Source organism: Platichthys flesus, chromosome 12 (genome assembly GCF_949316205.1).
Source record: "Platichthys flesus chromosome 12, fPlaFle2.1, whole genome shotgun sequence".
Classification (NCBI taxonomy): Eukaryota; Metazoa; Chordata; class Actinopteri; order Pleuronectiformes; family Pleuronectidae; genus Platichthys; species Platichthys flesus.
Window position 1 is genome coordinate 5,697,322 of NC_084956.1, and position 16,348 is coordinate 5,713,669.

The 16,348-nt window shown below is 43.5% G+C and overlaps 1 protein-coding gene across 1 annotated transcript in view; it reads right to left on the minus strand.

Annotated features, from left to right (window-relative positions):
• The window catches only part of akt3a (v-akt murine thymoma viral oncogene homolog 3a), a 45,123-nt gene that overhangs the window by 12,381 nt on the left and 16,394 nt on the right, over nucleotides 1–16,348 (minus strand). The window contains exons 2-9 of the mRNA XM_062400886.1: nucleotides 12,266–12,391; nucleotides 8,511–8,622; nucleotides 5,424–5,568; nucleotides 4,442–4,573; nucleotides 4,239–4,304; nucleotides 3,287–3,355; nucleotides 1,137–1,259; nucleotides 245–373 (exon numbers count right to left, since the gene is read on the minus strand). Of these exons, the coding sequence (XP_062256870.1) occupies nucleotides 245–373; nucleotides 1,137–1,259; nucleotides 3,287–3,355; nucleotides 4,239–4,304; nucleotides 4,442–4,573; nucleotides 5,424–5,568; nucleotides 8,511–8,622; nucleotides 12,266–12,391 (902 nt within the window). The remainder of the gene's footprint in view (nucleotides 1–244; nucleotides 374–1,136; nucleotides 1,260–3,286; nucleotides 3,356–4,238; nucleotides 4,305–4,441; nucleotides 4,574–5,423; nucleotides 5,569–8,510; nucleotides 8,623–12,265; nucleotides 12,392–16,348) is intronic.

Sequence of the window (16,348 nt, forward strand, 5' to 3'; positions counted from 1 at the left end):
AAGACATGTAAACGTGCAACACTGTGGAGGAGATGTTATATTTTACATTAGACTTCACAGCTCACTTGAGGGTGGGCGGTGGTGTTATAGAACCCCTAGACTGTTCCTGCTCCTACACTCACATCTTTCTGTACAACGTAAGGGATAGATGAAGAGCTGGATTAAACAGCAAGAAGATAAAGGGAGACATATGACAAGGGAAGGTAGAGAAACACAGGTCATAAAGAATCCAGAGTGGGTTTACCTCTGGTGCTAGGTACTCTGGAGTGCCACAGAAGGTCTTCATGGTAGCAGCGTCTGTGATCCCCTCCTTGCAGAGGCCGAAATCAGTGATCTTGACATGGCCGTCTTTATCCAGCATCAGGTTTTCCAACTGAAATGGAAAAAAAATTATTCAGCATCTCTTCCCAACATGATACTGGAAAATGGAAAAGACAACTTTAACCCTGGTGATGCATTCATTGGGAACCAGTTTGAATCCTTTTGTCGAAGGTTATATATAAAAAAAAGTGTTGTCATCAATCGTGACTGAGATTCAACTCTAGTATCTCACTGGAATACTTTGTGTACTGTGAAGTGAAGGTTGTACTTCTTTGAAGAAGAGAGCAGAGGCAGACGTTAGAGGATATTCATTTTGTTTTAGCCCACACGGTGACGGTAGACACACTCAGCCGCTCTAACTCTCTGAGCAGAGGAGGGAAACAAACTTCAGGCGTGTAGTGGAGCCACTCAACCTTTTAATTTTAATGGCTGAAGTGTTTTTCTTGCTCTCTGTCAGCTTTCTTCTCCTTCCTGTTTTCTTGGCTGCTGTGAGCGGGACTGGGGCCAAGGCTGCCAGGCAGAGGCTCAGACAGAGCCATCTACCTCTCTACCTCTGTGGCATCAGCCCCCCCCCCCCCCCCCCCGCCCTCCCTCCCCCCTGCCTCTGCCTTCCACACTTCTCCTCTGCTTTATGTCTGTGTCCCTCTCTTTAATTACCACACACCCTGAAACGCTCGTCTGCTTTTGGATGAATAAACTGTGGAAACATAAGAGATGTGGGGGGGGGGGTTGTTTTCCCCTCAAATATCAGATCACTTTCTTCCAATGCCCCCGAACCAGCCCCCCCTCCCCCCTCTGTCTCTGCTTCTGTTTACCTTGAGGTCCCGGTACACAATCTTGGCGGAGTGCAGGTAGTCGAGGGCTGAGACGATCTCGGCGCCGTAGAAGCGTGTGCGCTCCTCCGAGAACACCCGCTCTCTGGACAAATGGAAAAACAGCTGCGGCAGAAGGAGGGAGGATACGGGAGGAAGAGAGGGTGAGAGAGAGAGGGAGAGAGAGAGGGGGGAGAGACAGCAGGGACGGCACAGCAATAATTACTGATTTATTGGAGGAAATTAGCACAACACAAACTGGCTGCCCGCACCATATTGAGATGATAGATTGTGGAAGGGAGGGTGAGCGTGGGGTGCGTGTGCTAGAGGTGCTTGCGGAGAGGGGTTGGGTGGGTGGGTGGGGGTGTGGGGGGTGTCTCGTAGGAGGGTGGGTGGAGGCACTCGGCAGCTGGCGCCTCATCTAGCAGCCCCCCTCAACACACACACTCACACACATACCTCTTCCATGTTACCCTCTGGGCTAGGTTGGCACAGTGTTGGCGTGGAGTCAGGCAACGGGGGCCAAATCAAGGGTTTAATCAATACACCAGTCTAGTTAAAGAGAGGCCGACCGCCGCTGCCGCCACCGCCGCCGCCGCCGCCGCCGCCAACCCCACCCCACCTCCCATCCCAACCGCCTCCAGTGCAGTACTCATTAGTGGCCTAACTGGCCTTGCCCCTTGAGCCTCCATCTTCATTTACTTCATTCTCATAGCCATCCCTCTGTTTTTGGCAAGGGGCTCGTGTTGCGTCTTTAAAGAGTACACAACTCGTCTCTTCTCCCCAGGTGGCTCTGCCTCTCGTTACTCCTCTGTCCTGCTTCCTTTTTTTTTTTAATCACTCACCTCACATTCCCTTCATCTCTCCCTCCCTTGCCGTCAGTTGTCAAGTTGTCATTGTCACACTGCTACACATGTGGCACCGAAATGACACCAGCCTGCTGCGCCACAACAGTCAAGTCGAACAAATTACCCATGAGGCCAAGGGGCACACATATCCCCATTAATTGTTCAGGGAGGTTTGCATATGGCCGCTGGAGTGATGCTCGCAGACCACCTTGCTCAAATGATGTGCGTGCGTGTGTGTGTGTGTGTGTGTGTGTGTGTGTGGAGGGGGTAACACGACAGGTGGGCCTTCATCAGTGTACTGGCAGCTGTGACTGTGGCAGGTTTGTAATGGGTTGTGTGTGTCCATGTTTGTGTGGTATGTGTGGTCACAATTCGTCCGGTGAGGTAAAAATGTGCTGTGTGTGTTTGTCTAGGCGTGTGTGTGATTGCTGATGCTTTCTGCGTGTGTGTGTGTGTGTGTGTTTGTTGCTCGGCCCTGGCGCTGGCTGAACTGCCTAACTAACTGGGAGGGGGAGCAGGTGACAGCTTCACTGAGGGAATGAACCAAGATTGCAAAAACGGCCCACTTAAATATCAGAGAAATTGAAAAGTGGGGGAATCCAAACTCATTTCGTCTCCGACTGTCATTCGGGTTATATCTGCCCCATAGGTGTGTTCATGAATAGACACAAGCAGGAGAGACGAGGAGGCAAGCGACAGTCCAGTTGGTTGGTGAATTAACTGTGTTAGGAAGCAATTGAACAGTGAAACTTTAGTCACTTCCTGAGGGTTTGCACGTCTACACATTCCTTTGCTGCTTTAGTCCAATCACACTCAATTGTTCCGATGTTTTCTTCTGTGAGAGACTTTTTACGTAGAAGCAGAGACAAATGTTAAGGAGACCGTCTTCACACGCTGAGTAGAGTCTGTTGTAGTTGGTTGAACACTGGCTCGAGCAGCACTAAGGGATGAAGCCCTTTGTTTTCAATAAAATACAATTTATATCCGGTAAATATCTAACCATAACAATGTTTGAATCTCACAGCAGAACGTCTCTGTCAGTTGATGAAGTGGAGTTGTGGTTTACCTGACTGGGTAAACACACACAGCACAGTCAACATGAATGGGTGTGCTTGTGTGTGTCTGTGTGTGTGTGTGTGTTTGTGTGTTGGTGGGTTACTGTCATAGACTACTTTCCAGGGGATACATTTCATGATAAAGACCACTTATCAATGACTGCTTCTCTAACTGGAGACAGAAGCCATGCCCCCCATTGATAACGTGTGTGTGTGTTTGTGTTTGTATGTGTGTGTCTGTGTGTTTTACCTCTCCTCCATTCACATACTCCATGACGAAACAGAGGCGGTCTTTAGTCTGGAATGAATACTTCAGTGACTGAAATGAGAACCACACACAAACACTCACTTAGGGAACTCATACAAACACATTTTAGATTCATGTGTGTGCTACTAAAGAACACTTAGTACTTAGTGAACAGTTTCATCCCCTGGTAATATTTGTACTGTCCGTCTTTGTGGACAAGTTCATTATTAAAGCCATTGCCATCTATTGGTTTTTCATAATATTCTTCTCCTATTGTATTAAACGTTGTCAATCTCACAGTATAATGTATATTGTGTTAAAACTATCCAACTGTGCAATGGAAATAGGAGTCTATGAGTGATGGTTACTCAAAGCGCATGAACTACCTCGTTGCATTTACAGACACAATAGCTTCTCTTTTATTTCTGTAACAGCACAGACATAACCCACTTCTCACGACTGACGACTTGAATAGCATTAAATATTGTTTTTTGGTTTCGCACAGTGACAAATCACAAACTCATCTGTGTGTGTGTGTGTGTGTGTGTGTGTGTGTGTGTTCACTTTTGAGGGAGAAAGCTGCTAGACAAAAGAACAGTTGGTTTGAATCTCTTTGTGGCTGCAGGTGTGATAGGGGTAAACTCAGATGTGAACTGTAATTGATCTCAAGACAGTGAGGGAGTGTGTGTGTGTGTGTGTGTGTGTGTGTGTGAGCAGAGGCTAACGTGTGTAGGTGTACATCAAAGACAAGGTGTAAAAGTAACAGATGCAGTTAATGTACAACAATTTGCCGTCTCACTTATAATTAGCCACAAGAGACTCAGGTATGTATAGGATCAATATTGTTTGTGTGTGTGTGTGTGTGTGCAGTCACTCTTACAGATGTCTTTACATGTACACACATGCTGCATATCTGTATTCAAACCTTTTGTTTTTGTGTATTTGAGGTACTCACGGTGAGAAAAGGATGTCTGGTGTTTTTCAGTACTCTGCTCTCTGTGAGTGTGTGAGCCACTTCATCCTGTTCACACACAAAACCACAAGACATTTAAATCAAACAGCAAAAAGAAGAAGGCTGAAGCTGAAGAGTCAATCAGAGTGTCAACACAAACAGATATAAAGACTGATGCATAGATGTGCAGTGTCTGCTGGACTGACCTTGGCTATGATGACTTCTTTCTTTAGGATTTTCATGGCATAATATTTCCCGCTGGCCTTTTCTCGGACCAGAATCACTTTGCCAAAGGTTCCCTTTCCCAGCAGCTTCAGGTAGTCGAAGTCACTCATTGTCTGGGGTAACACAGAAGACCAATGTCAGTGATTTGTCTGTGCTTTAAGTTGATCAGTCGACATGTTCCCACATTTCCCACATCTTTTGGGGAAGGGGCCGTTTCCTGCCTGGAGCATGGAACATGTATGGTCTTTGTGATGGGCCTTATTTAACGGTGGAAGGAAAAATAAGACAACGGCGGCCCATCACAGTGTAAGACATCAATAGCAAATAGTGATTATAGTAATTTCAATACCTGTGCTACAAAATTCTTGCTTTATATAAATCATGTTTCCAAAGCCAAACATTTAAGCTCTTCTAAACACTTCTAGATAAAAATACTTTTAAAATTCTACATTTGTTCTATTTGAAATCTGGAACTGATTGAATCTGATCAAGTTAACATCACCAATCAGATCTGAAATCTCATTTTAAGCATCTAGTTGTGCAATGGACACATTTTTTTCAGGAGTGTAGTGTGTAGTGTGTAGTGTGTAATGTGTAGAGTGTAGTGTGTGGTTAACCATGAAACCTGCTGGGGACTCGAGCTGTATTTCAGACTGTTTACTTTACGTGTTATATCTTGTAAATGTCGCTTTTGCCTTCTACATCTACATTTACAAAAGTTATTTCAAATCACTGCTATTAACAGCTGTAATCACTGTAATTTGGGAAATTTGTTTTACCCCTTTGTTGTTACAGTGGCTGTTTCTTTAGTGGAAACCTGTGGCCGAGAGGACAATTTAAAAAATTGCATGTATTCAGCGACAATAACCCATTACACGGTGATGAATGACAACATCCAGCTGGAATAATGTCTGTATTTTAAGTGTTTGTATGTCTGTGTGCACATCTGCTGTCGTGTGTTACCTTGCGTTTGTGTTGTATGGTAGAGATGTCCATCTCCTCCTCGACCATGTTGTCGATGTTGGAGGTGGGGCTGCACTGGATCCTCTCCTCCTCTTGTCTCTGCAGCTTGTCGGCGACCATCTGAATGGCGTCGGTCCATTCATCTCTGGGGACACAGCATGGGACAAGTTTATGACTCAACTCAGCTTTATTTAGCCAGAACTTTACAAACAGCAAAGTGCTTCAATGCAAACCGAGGAGGACAAGGAAAAAAGCATGAAAGGAAGAAGAAAAAAGAGGAAGAGGAAGAGGGGGAAAAAGAAGGAGAAGAAGGAAGATGAGGAGGAAAATGACGAACGAAGAAGAAGAAGGTGAAAGCGCAAGTACTTTCATTATCATTCAGTCATTTTAGTAATTTTAAAGTCAAAAGTATAAAACACTGATTCACAATTGACTGAATATCATTGAGGTTTGCACATACACATACATCTAGAGTATATAACATTATTGAAACTACACTGGTGTAAAATCTAGTATTGGTAGGATGGTCAGTGCACTTCTTTGACCAGGTTTGTAAAGAAGAGAATGTGTTTTCAATTTACATAAACATCTATTTGTTCAACAGAGAGGAAACACGGTCAACTGGAGAATCAACCAAATGAGCAATGATCATGGAGCAGAACTAATGCCTACCAGTCTGTGTGTGTGTGTTTGTGTGTGTGTGTGTGTGTGTGTGTGTGTGTGTGTGGATGTGTGTGTGTGTGTGTGTGTGTGTGTGTGTGTGTGTTTGTGTGTGTGTGAGAGACAGAGAGATGATGAGTGAGTGTGTGCACAATCGCACATCCATGCATTAGAGGGAACAATGCATTGGTGTTTGCTAACATTGTTCCTCCCCATTGACTTTCCATTAGCGGTGTTGTTCAACATCTGTTGAGAGGAAATATGCAAGTTTAATTTTGCGTGCGTGTGTGCGCGTGTGTGTGTAGCAGAAGGCCAGCCATGCGTCAGGATGTGTAGACACGTTAACTGTATTTAATGATGATAAATATAATGATTTGTTAACAGAACCAAGTTCTCTTCTGCTCTGTTACACAAGAGAAGAGAAGAGAAGAGAAGAGAAGAGAAGAGAAGAGAAGAGAAGAGAAGAGACGAGAAGAGACGATAGTGACGAGAACAGACCTGAGTAAATTAGACTTTAAATTAAAGTTATTTTTGAAGTTTTTATCAGTTTTCTGACGTTGTAAATTTGGTTAATTTAGTAAAATGATAATCTCATTAAACAACATTTGTGATTTTGTATATGATTTTAAAGTTGTTTCCTCGAGCCTGAACTGAACGGAAAGAATTCCCCTTTAAATCTTCACTCAAACAGCGTTAACCCTGTTCCACATACAGGGCTCCAGTTTGCAGAAAACCGAATTGAGGTGATCCAAAGACCATATTCAAATATTTAGAAGCAAGTTGGGATTTACAAGTTTGCACTTTCAAATACGCTCACCCAGCTTAGGCTGTGAAAAGATCATAATAATGAAACCTGTTTGACTCTCAAACGATCACCCCTGTGTGTTTGGTTTTGTTTTGAGTTACATGCCCATATGTTTCCTTGAAGGATCTGGAAGAACATCCATCTGAACCTAAACGGAGCAGTGTGTTTTTAAGATCTGAATCCCTTTCTACTGCAGAGACTTCTGAGCGTACCCTACACACTCCAATACAAGGGCAAACTCAAGTTACACTCCATCTACGACAATGGAGCACTCACTTTGTGGCACCCATGATGTGTGTGTGTGTATGTGTGTATATGTGTGTCTAGCTACATGAAAAGCACTGGGAACTCTCTCAAGGTCAGGCAGCAGATAAATGCTCTCTCTCTTGGTGAGAGTGTTTTTTGTATAATGAGTTTTTTTTGCTAATGAGAGATAATGGGCCTGCCTACAATCGGGCACCATGCCAACATGTGCCACCCTCTTTGCTCGCAGTTGGGGCTGTGGTTGCTGGAGTCCCGCCAGCTCTGGTACAGTACAACAAATACAGTAACACACACGCACAGAACCACAGACACCCAGTTGTGGCACACAAACACACACACACACACGCTTCTTTCCAACCCACCTAAACTTCAAAGATCCCCATATCTTTCTCTCTAATACACACACATCTGGATATTTCTTTGTATAAAGTATGTGACTTCATTAATAAGTGAGAGCTAACTGCGAAATCTTTATTTGATTATCTAGAGACAAAACTACTAGAAAACAACATTTACCATAGACAAACTTGGACAGACAGCTGCAACACACACACACAGATAAACACACACACACACACAAACTCAAAGGATGCACAGAAGCATCTGTGGTCTTCTGGGCAAAGCTGTTCATTTTCTGGAGATAAACACCTCAGCTTCTCAGAAAGGAACTGAGCAGCTGGAGAATTTATGCCGACACTACTTGAAAGGTCTCCTCTCCACTCTGTCTCTCTCACCCTCTCTCTTTCCCTCACACAGACACACACACACACACACACACACACACACACACACACACACACTATCCTGATAGATACCTCTGCCCTTGAAGATACGTCTACCCACATATTACATACATATACATATATATATACCTACAAATGTTAAGTCCAATGTCAAGATCTTTTAAAAACTATAAAGTTGAGAATGTTTATTTATATTCTCTTCTTTTACTCAGACATAAAATGAAGATAATCCTTACATTTCTTGGAGATATAAATTCAGTTTAAAAGTTAAAAAGTTTAAAATATGTTTGAATTTTGTTTTTTATCCTAAGTGCTTCTGTGTCAGACGATCTGTAGTTATACAGGCACAGCACATTCAACGGCCTGTGGTCGATTTGCCTGAAAGCATCTTAGCTCCAAGATGCCACATAGAGAGAAAGTTGATTTCTCACTTATAAAGAAAGCTCTTGCCAGATGATATCATTAGCATCTTAATTTGAATCTAGCCTGACTCACCCTTAATACTTTGGAAAAGATTAGAGCTGTCACAGGAAAACAGTGCTCGACCTTCTCATTGTTCACTGGCTAGCGACTGGAGGATGCTCTCAGCACCGAGCGGCTCTTCAGGGAACTTACCTCTCATCAGGAGTGTCCACGTGGAAGGTCCTCTCGATGACTGTGGTCCACTGGAGGCAGCGTATGATGAAGGTGTTTGGCTTTGGCCTCTCTGTCTTCATCAGCTGACATTCTGAAACAGGCAGCCAGAGGGAGAGTGTTATCTACTAGGGACATTTAAAATAGCATTTGTTGTCTTATTAGCGTAAAGTTAATTAATGTGAGAAAAGGAAAAAGATAAAACAGAAGTGGGAAGAGGTGGAGTTTTTAATTATACATCATAAGTTGCTTGTGGTTGCTTTTGAAATTTGGATTACTAAATCAGATTAGTATCTAACCATAAATATGTCTTGATGTAATATCAAGATTCATCAATAATCATTTTCTAAGAGATGTACATGTGTATGTGTTTGTTTTTCCTAAGGCCCAGGTTCCATACATGGTAAGTTGGTCTTAATAAATTCAGTACTTTTCAAACACTCCTACTCATAAATAAACAAACAAATAGAAACATAACCTGCTAGGTGGAGTTAAAGGAAGACCATTTCACACTTATATGGTTCTATACATCAAAGGTATCCACCTGATGTGTCTGTGACAGATGAAGCCTCATATGACCACAACACAACACTTGAGTAAACCCATTCACAGAAGTTTCCCTCACACTACCCTCATCACCGGTTTAACCATAATCCAGATCGTTGAATTCCATTCAGCTTTTTCCGTTTCAGGACCCTGGTGTTGAGCATCCCAGCTCACTGTCACACTTGAATTAAACTGAGACATTATTCCTATCCTATTCCCCTGTCTGTGAGAACGGCCCATAAGAAAGAACACAGGTCTACTCATTACCTTAGATTAGAATAAATTCAAACCAGATGAGTTTATGCTGAATAACAAGTTTTTTGTAACATTATCATTAAGAGGACATACAGCTTTTCAGGAGCAATATCTTCAGCGAACAATAACACAAATAAGGTGGCTCTCCTGTGCCAGGAGATATAATGTGTTGCAGAGCGTACACATCTGGCAAATATATCCGAAGAGACACATTTCTGTGAAAATGGGCAATACAGTTAGTCATTATCACACAAATGTATGATATGGCACACAAACACAAAAAGCGTACACACACTTGGCCAGATGGGCCTGTGAGTTTGCTACGGGAGGGAATACATCTTCATCGTCTCCCAGCAGTCTGAGTGGTTACTGGGGACAAGAGGTGACGTGAAAGAGCTAAATGATCCATCTTCTGTTGTCCCATCTCTCCCACTGCTTTGTTCCACATCTATCACCTTCTCCTGCTCTCCTCTATCTTCTGTTCCCCTTTTGGTCGCCTGTCCTTCTCTCCTCACCTTCCCGCTTGCCCTCTCCTTTCCTCCTCTCCCCTCATGTCATCGGCTATCCCTTCTCCCAATTACTTTCTGTTTAAGCGTGGCACTGCACAGCACGTCATGGCTCAGCCTAAATATAGACAGGAAGGTTAATGACAACATCGCTCGGGTCGAGCACGCAGCAGAGTTTCGATGTACAGTCACACTCAGACAAAGATACACACACACACACACACACTCGCATGAGGAAGATACTACCTGACTCGTGAGCGAGGCCTGCTGTGCTGCCAGAAAACAAGGTCAGGTTTGGTTGATGCCAAAAAATACTGGACACACACACAAAGTGATATTGAAGTTTGAACATTAGCTGAAATTGGGTTGTTTGCCACAGCAGGCAGTTGTGAAATCTGTGTAGCGGTTTAGTTAGTGTATGTGAGTGCATGCATCAGTGTGTGTGTGTGTGTGTGTGTGTGCGACAGGCTTGTATGTATGAGTCCCTCTGCAGGGAACAGGCCTGTACCATCTCTGTTCCATCTGACCACTTCTGTTGTTCACCACACACACACAGACACAGACAGGCACACAGAGATAAACAAACACACACATGCACACACTCACTCACACACACCACCACCTGGCCTCCCAGCTTTGGGCAACAGATGTGGCAGTGCCAGCGCTGTGCCAAGCAGCCGGGGCCGGATGTATGGCCTGGCTTGTCCTCCTCTCAAACTCTTTCCCTCTCCCCCTTTTCCTCGTTCTCCAATCCTCCTCCCTGTCTGTTGAGCGCTGACGAACCTCCTCCCAATATTTCATCTGCGAAAGCCTCACCCTCCAATCCCCTCCGTCCCTCTGCCCAGCTCTCATGCGTTGCTCTCCACCCAAATCATCCTTCCGTCTCTGTCCTCTGATTCCTCTCTCCTCTTCCTCCTTCTCCTCCCTGTGAGTCCAATCCCCCCCCCCCCCCCCCCTCTGATCAATTCCCATCGCTCATCCCCAGTACTTGTCCTCCCTTCCGGACTCCTATCTTTCTGTCTCCTCCTCCGCCCTTCAAATGTTCCATTCTTTATAATTTTCTCTGAGGTTTCAGCTTGTATTCTATCATTCGTCATCATTTTTCTTTTCCTTTTTTTACTTTCATCTTTCACCTCCTGCCTCTACTGTCGTTCTGTCCATCACTGATCCTAAACTATTCTGCTGATATTTAAAATTGCTTTTCCCCCCAAAAAAAGATATAACCGACTAAACCTATTTTAACTTTAATTACATGTTAGTGATCTGTGCAGTATTAGAGTTTTAACTATAAATATCTAAAAGCACATGCAGTGGTGGGTGCTTCAGGCCTTTTGGAAAGAATTGAAACCCTATTTTAGAACTTATCAGTGATGTATGGTCATATACATAAGTCAAAAGTTTGGTTACCATTGAAAAGACACATTGGGAGAACTATAACTTTGTAGTAAATCCACTCTGTGTTCTAACGAATTAAAGTACACAGGTTATGAATGATCACAACATTTTATTCCAAAGCTTAAACCATCAAGAAGCAAAGACAAATTTTGACTGATAATCTTCATTAACTATTTGATCAGTGGGGAGGTGATGGTGGTGGAGAGACTGAGAAACATTAAGATAAATCTTAATTACACATGTCAACGACGCTGTGGAGCCTGTTAACCAGGTGCAGACTGATGATATACTGATAAGTGGTTAATTAGAGCCCTCGTGAGTTCTGCAAAGTACAACAACACTCTGAAGACTAACTGATGACTGACAAGATGTTTTGACAAGCCATGAGTGAGACAGATACAAAAAGCTGATGTACCATTTCAATCTTTGGGCAACATCTCATGGAAATTTAGATGACAGACGTGACATTTAAGAAATATAAAAACATAATCGGTTTGAGGATTTAGATTGTAACATGTCCTCCAACTGGAAGACAAAGGTTTAAATTCACGATGAAGTGTCCTAAAGCAAGACACAGATACCCTCCCTCCCATAGAGGCTCTGCTCAAACCTGAGACTCTCTCCCTTGAGGTGTTAATCAAAGTGTCATCACCACTAAAACATCTTTGCGCACAAGCCTGAAAATGATGAAGCCAACATATAAAGGTTACTGCTCCCTAACTCTTCTGAGTACAGTCGTTATCCTGGTCTACTCGAGGCCTTAGCTGTATATCTTTATGTGGAAAACACTTTTGAGCTTTAGTGGAAATCAATTATGTGTCAGCAGCTGTCGGAGTGATAACCTAAAATGCTGTGAACAGGTAAACAGAGGCAGGAGGCCGAGCTTCTGGAACAGACCAAAACAAGCAAAACACTTTAGTGGTGAAGCCAAAGCCAATGTGTCTCACAGGTGAGACCGTTTGTTTTAAAAGGTTAATAATAAGCCAACAAATACATTTTTGTGTTTTCACAGCAGAGGCAGTGGAGGGAACGTACTTGCTACAGAAAAGTTATTCAGGGGGTAGGGCAGGTCTGCGTCCTGAGGTTTCTCTTTGTAGCCGATGAAGGAGCCGTCTGTCTTCAACAGGAAGTAACGCGGTCGCCAGTTCTTTATGTATTCACCTGGAGAGAAACACGCACACAAAGAGAGGGAGGAAATATAAGTCAGATCAAATATTTAGAACATGAGGCAAAAGTGATGATGATACTGAGGGCAAGAGTGCAACTGGCTTATCGTGATTATGCTGATCATCGGGTTATATGGAAAGTATTAACAGCAATAGTCTTACTGGTCATTATTTAAATACAGATTTTATTCCCCAAAGGAATAAGAGACTTACAGCTCAACTGCCTCATCTGTCCAATGATATCACACACACACACAAACACACACACACACACACACACAGACACATGCACACACGTCTCCATGACCATAAAACAAGACAAGTTCCAATAATGTGACTATATAATATATAATATAATAACCAGAGTTAAACTTGGACTACACAAAAACACACACACATACACACACACACACACACTCACACACACACACACACACACACACACACACACACACACACAAACACACGCACACAAACACCCACACACCCAGTATCTCTGACTCCCACAGCGCTTGCCAGATTGAGATCGGATTATCATGTAAAAAATGACAAAAACATGTTTACCAGCGCCACACTCAAACTATCCATGCCAGAAACATCATCTGGCTGATACATGGGCAGGCGTTGAGGTGATGACCTTTCCACCCAACACACATACTAGCACACTGAAACCATACACACACACACACACGTATGAACTCAAACTTTAAGCGCACACATACACACAAACCACTGGTTGCCAGGAAAAGAGGAAAAAGAAAAGGGGGATGAGATGGGATAAGATGAAAAGAAACGGGGAGGTAAAATTACACATAGAGAACAACCCTTCTTAGACGGCAGCGACAAATAACAACATCTGCTGAGCAGCTGGTGGCAGAGTATTACCCAACTGGCTGGCACTGACTGGCACTAAGGTGGCACCACAGCTTTATCAGATGACCCATCACAGGATTACACGAGTGTCAAACATTTCCACACCACAGAGGCGGATAACACTTACTGGAAACAGCATGGACAAACACACATGGATTAAAGTACATACACGTGCGGATTCCCACATAGATGGACAAGCACACTGAGTACCGATACAGGGATGAGACTTGAACACACACACACACACACACACACACACGAGTGAGCACTGAATACGGCTCCGATGAAAGTAACTGACAATCTCAACTCTTTTCGAAGCTGGGAGTTGTGTAAACATTTCACTTTCTGTTTATTTCAAAACAATAGAAATACTAACCACAGACAAGAAAGATCCCCCACTTTTAATTAACCAGCCGCTCGCTGACACGCTCACACACAGACACATTTACACACCTTGTGAAGACACGCAAACAGACAAAAAGATGCATCTGTGCATGCACCCAATAACACTTTCTAGGATCACTAACAGCTCTGATCACCTTTTTTAGGCTAATTCACAGGGAGAGGAGAGAAAAAAATATGTGTGTGTATGTGTGTGATTGTGTGTGTGTGTGTGTGTTCTATTTGTGACAGCCATTTAAAGCAGAAATGACAGCAGGCCGTGCTCGTTAACACGCCGCAGAAAAACACCTGCTCCGCTGAACTGCGGGCCCTGCCGGTACCTCTGGGTGCTGCTGGTGGTGGCGCTGTATGTGTGTGGAGGGGGGGGGGGGCTACCAGCTGACTTGGACCACCACACAGGGACAGAGGGAGAGACACAGATAGACAATGATAGATGGATAAGAAAATGCTGTTGGGTGTTGGTGCGTCATCAGGATGACAAAATCACACCTCTCCTTTCCCTGGTCTCTATTTTCTTCTCTTTTTCACAAATCACCGCCCACTCTCCTGTTCCCTGCTCCTGTTCTTTGAGAAACAAAGCATATTCTTTGGATCACTTGCTACTGATAAACAGAGTGCGGTGAGAGGGGCTGACTGGGAAGAGGTGGGAGGAGGGATGGAGAGACTCATGGAGGAAGAAGAAGATGAAAATAATTTTAAAGAAAGCAAAGCAAAAAAAGGATGGAGGGGAAAAAGCTTGAAAGAAAAGTCTCACCATACCAAAGAATCAACAATGTAAGAACTTAATAAAGCTCCATGTATTTAATCTTTTTCTCGTTCATATATATATATTTACATAAAAATGTAATAAATTGTGAGGACACAGTCACACATCCAAATGAAGGTTATTGAGAATCATCTGCCGAGGCAAATTACATAATGTGAGAAGAGACTAGCAGTGAAGAAGAGGAAGATGCTGCCATTTCTTGTGATGAGGAGGAGGAGGGAGAGGAGAAGGAGACCCTAGTTGGGTCGACCACACAAACATCATTGCTCAATGTTGCGGGTGTGAAGTTGCCGGTAAAAGTTCACCAAAGTTGAAGTCCATGGATTTGGTTCACACCAGGAGCTCACACAGAAACAGAAGTGAACTGGAGTTGATGGTTTTCATTTGCATATGTGTATGTGTGATGAAGCCAACACTTAGTTAAGCTCCTGTTGGTTTGAATAAGACATAATATATGAATTTATGTGAGTACTTTGGTTCCAAGGTCAGAGGAATCTGTATGACTTCAAATTGAAAAATTGATGGAAGAAAGTGATCATCTGTAAAAGGGGAAGTTCACAGTAGAAGGAGATGCATTGACTGATGAAATGGATGAAGAGAAAGTTAAACTAATAAAACTATTATAAACTGGCAGCGAGGACTGGTTTGCTGTTCCAAGTCCAGTCATTCCTCTGAGTCAATTTCCAATGGAAGCCTGTGGCTGGCCACTTCATCGCTCAGCTGTCCAGTGCAACTGCAAACATTTAAGCAATCCTTCTGGCCGGGCCTAGACAGCGTTGTTTGTGAGTGTGTGGTATGTTGAGTGTGCGTTTGTGTGTGTGTGTACATGTCCACGGGGGGCGGGGGCTGGGGGCAGCCAGGGGTGGCACAGACGGAGGGAAGAGATGGACAGTTGTCGAAGCACGCTGTTCCAAATAGACACCGGCACGCACACACATGCTCGCACAAAACTAACACAGTTCTGGTTCCACCGTTCCAAATTCTCAGAATGATGGTGTTCTGTCAAGCTATCCCGTCTTGGCCCTGCCTGTAATGAGTCCAGCGAGCTCTCCCACTCTGGACAGCTTGTCTGGAGAGCCACATGTCTCTAGTTTGGACTGCTGGAGAAAACAGAACAGCCGGTCTCCTTCCCACACCATCTCTCTCGGACTCCTCACTTCATTTTCATTTAGTTTTCTGCACAACTTTACTTTTCCCTTAAGGCCAATTAGCAAATACTACAGTACACAGTGCCGAAGACAACAGGAGTCTCTGGTCTCTTGTTAGAACGAGAGCTTATCAGCGATACAGGAGAACGTGGGGGACTTGAAAGATCTGAGGAACAGAGGATTATTTAGAAAGATAAATGAATGGATTTAAATGTGTTCAAAACAAAGACACAATAAAGGCCTGTGCAGCAGTTCCAACATTTTAACTTGAAGTCATAACTGATATATTTTTGTATTAATTGTTCCTTTTACTTTTAATTGTAGTTAAGTGTTACATAAATGTTCTCTGATTCCAAAAGGTCTTGAGGTATGATGAGGTAAAGGTTGCAAACTTTAACAAAGTGTCCGCCCCTTCATACTTTCTTCTTTTTTCTATTGCCAACTGAAAACTGAATAGGCTTTTTGAAAGTTGCTTTGGAATTTCCGAGGAAGGAATAAATCTTGTTGGCACATCCTCCAGTTGCAGCTTGTGGATTTAGCAGTAAGCGGCAGAGATGAATCAGCTGTGACTGTGTCTGTTCCAAGCTCTCTGATTGGACAATTACAACAACGCATGGACTCACTGTCACTCAATTAGCAACCTGATTAACTATTCATTTTGGGACAGAGGGGGGAAGGGGGGAAGGTGGAGAGAGAATTAGAGAGAAGTGCGGGAATAAATGGGAGAAATACTGAAGCCAGAAACACAGAGAAACTTTCCAGT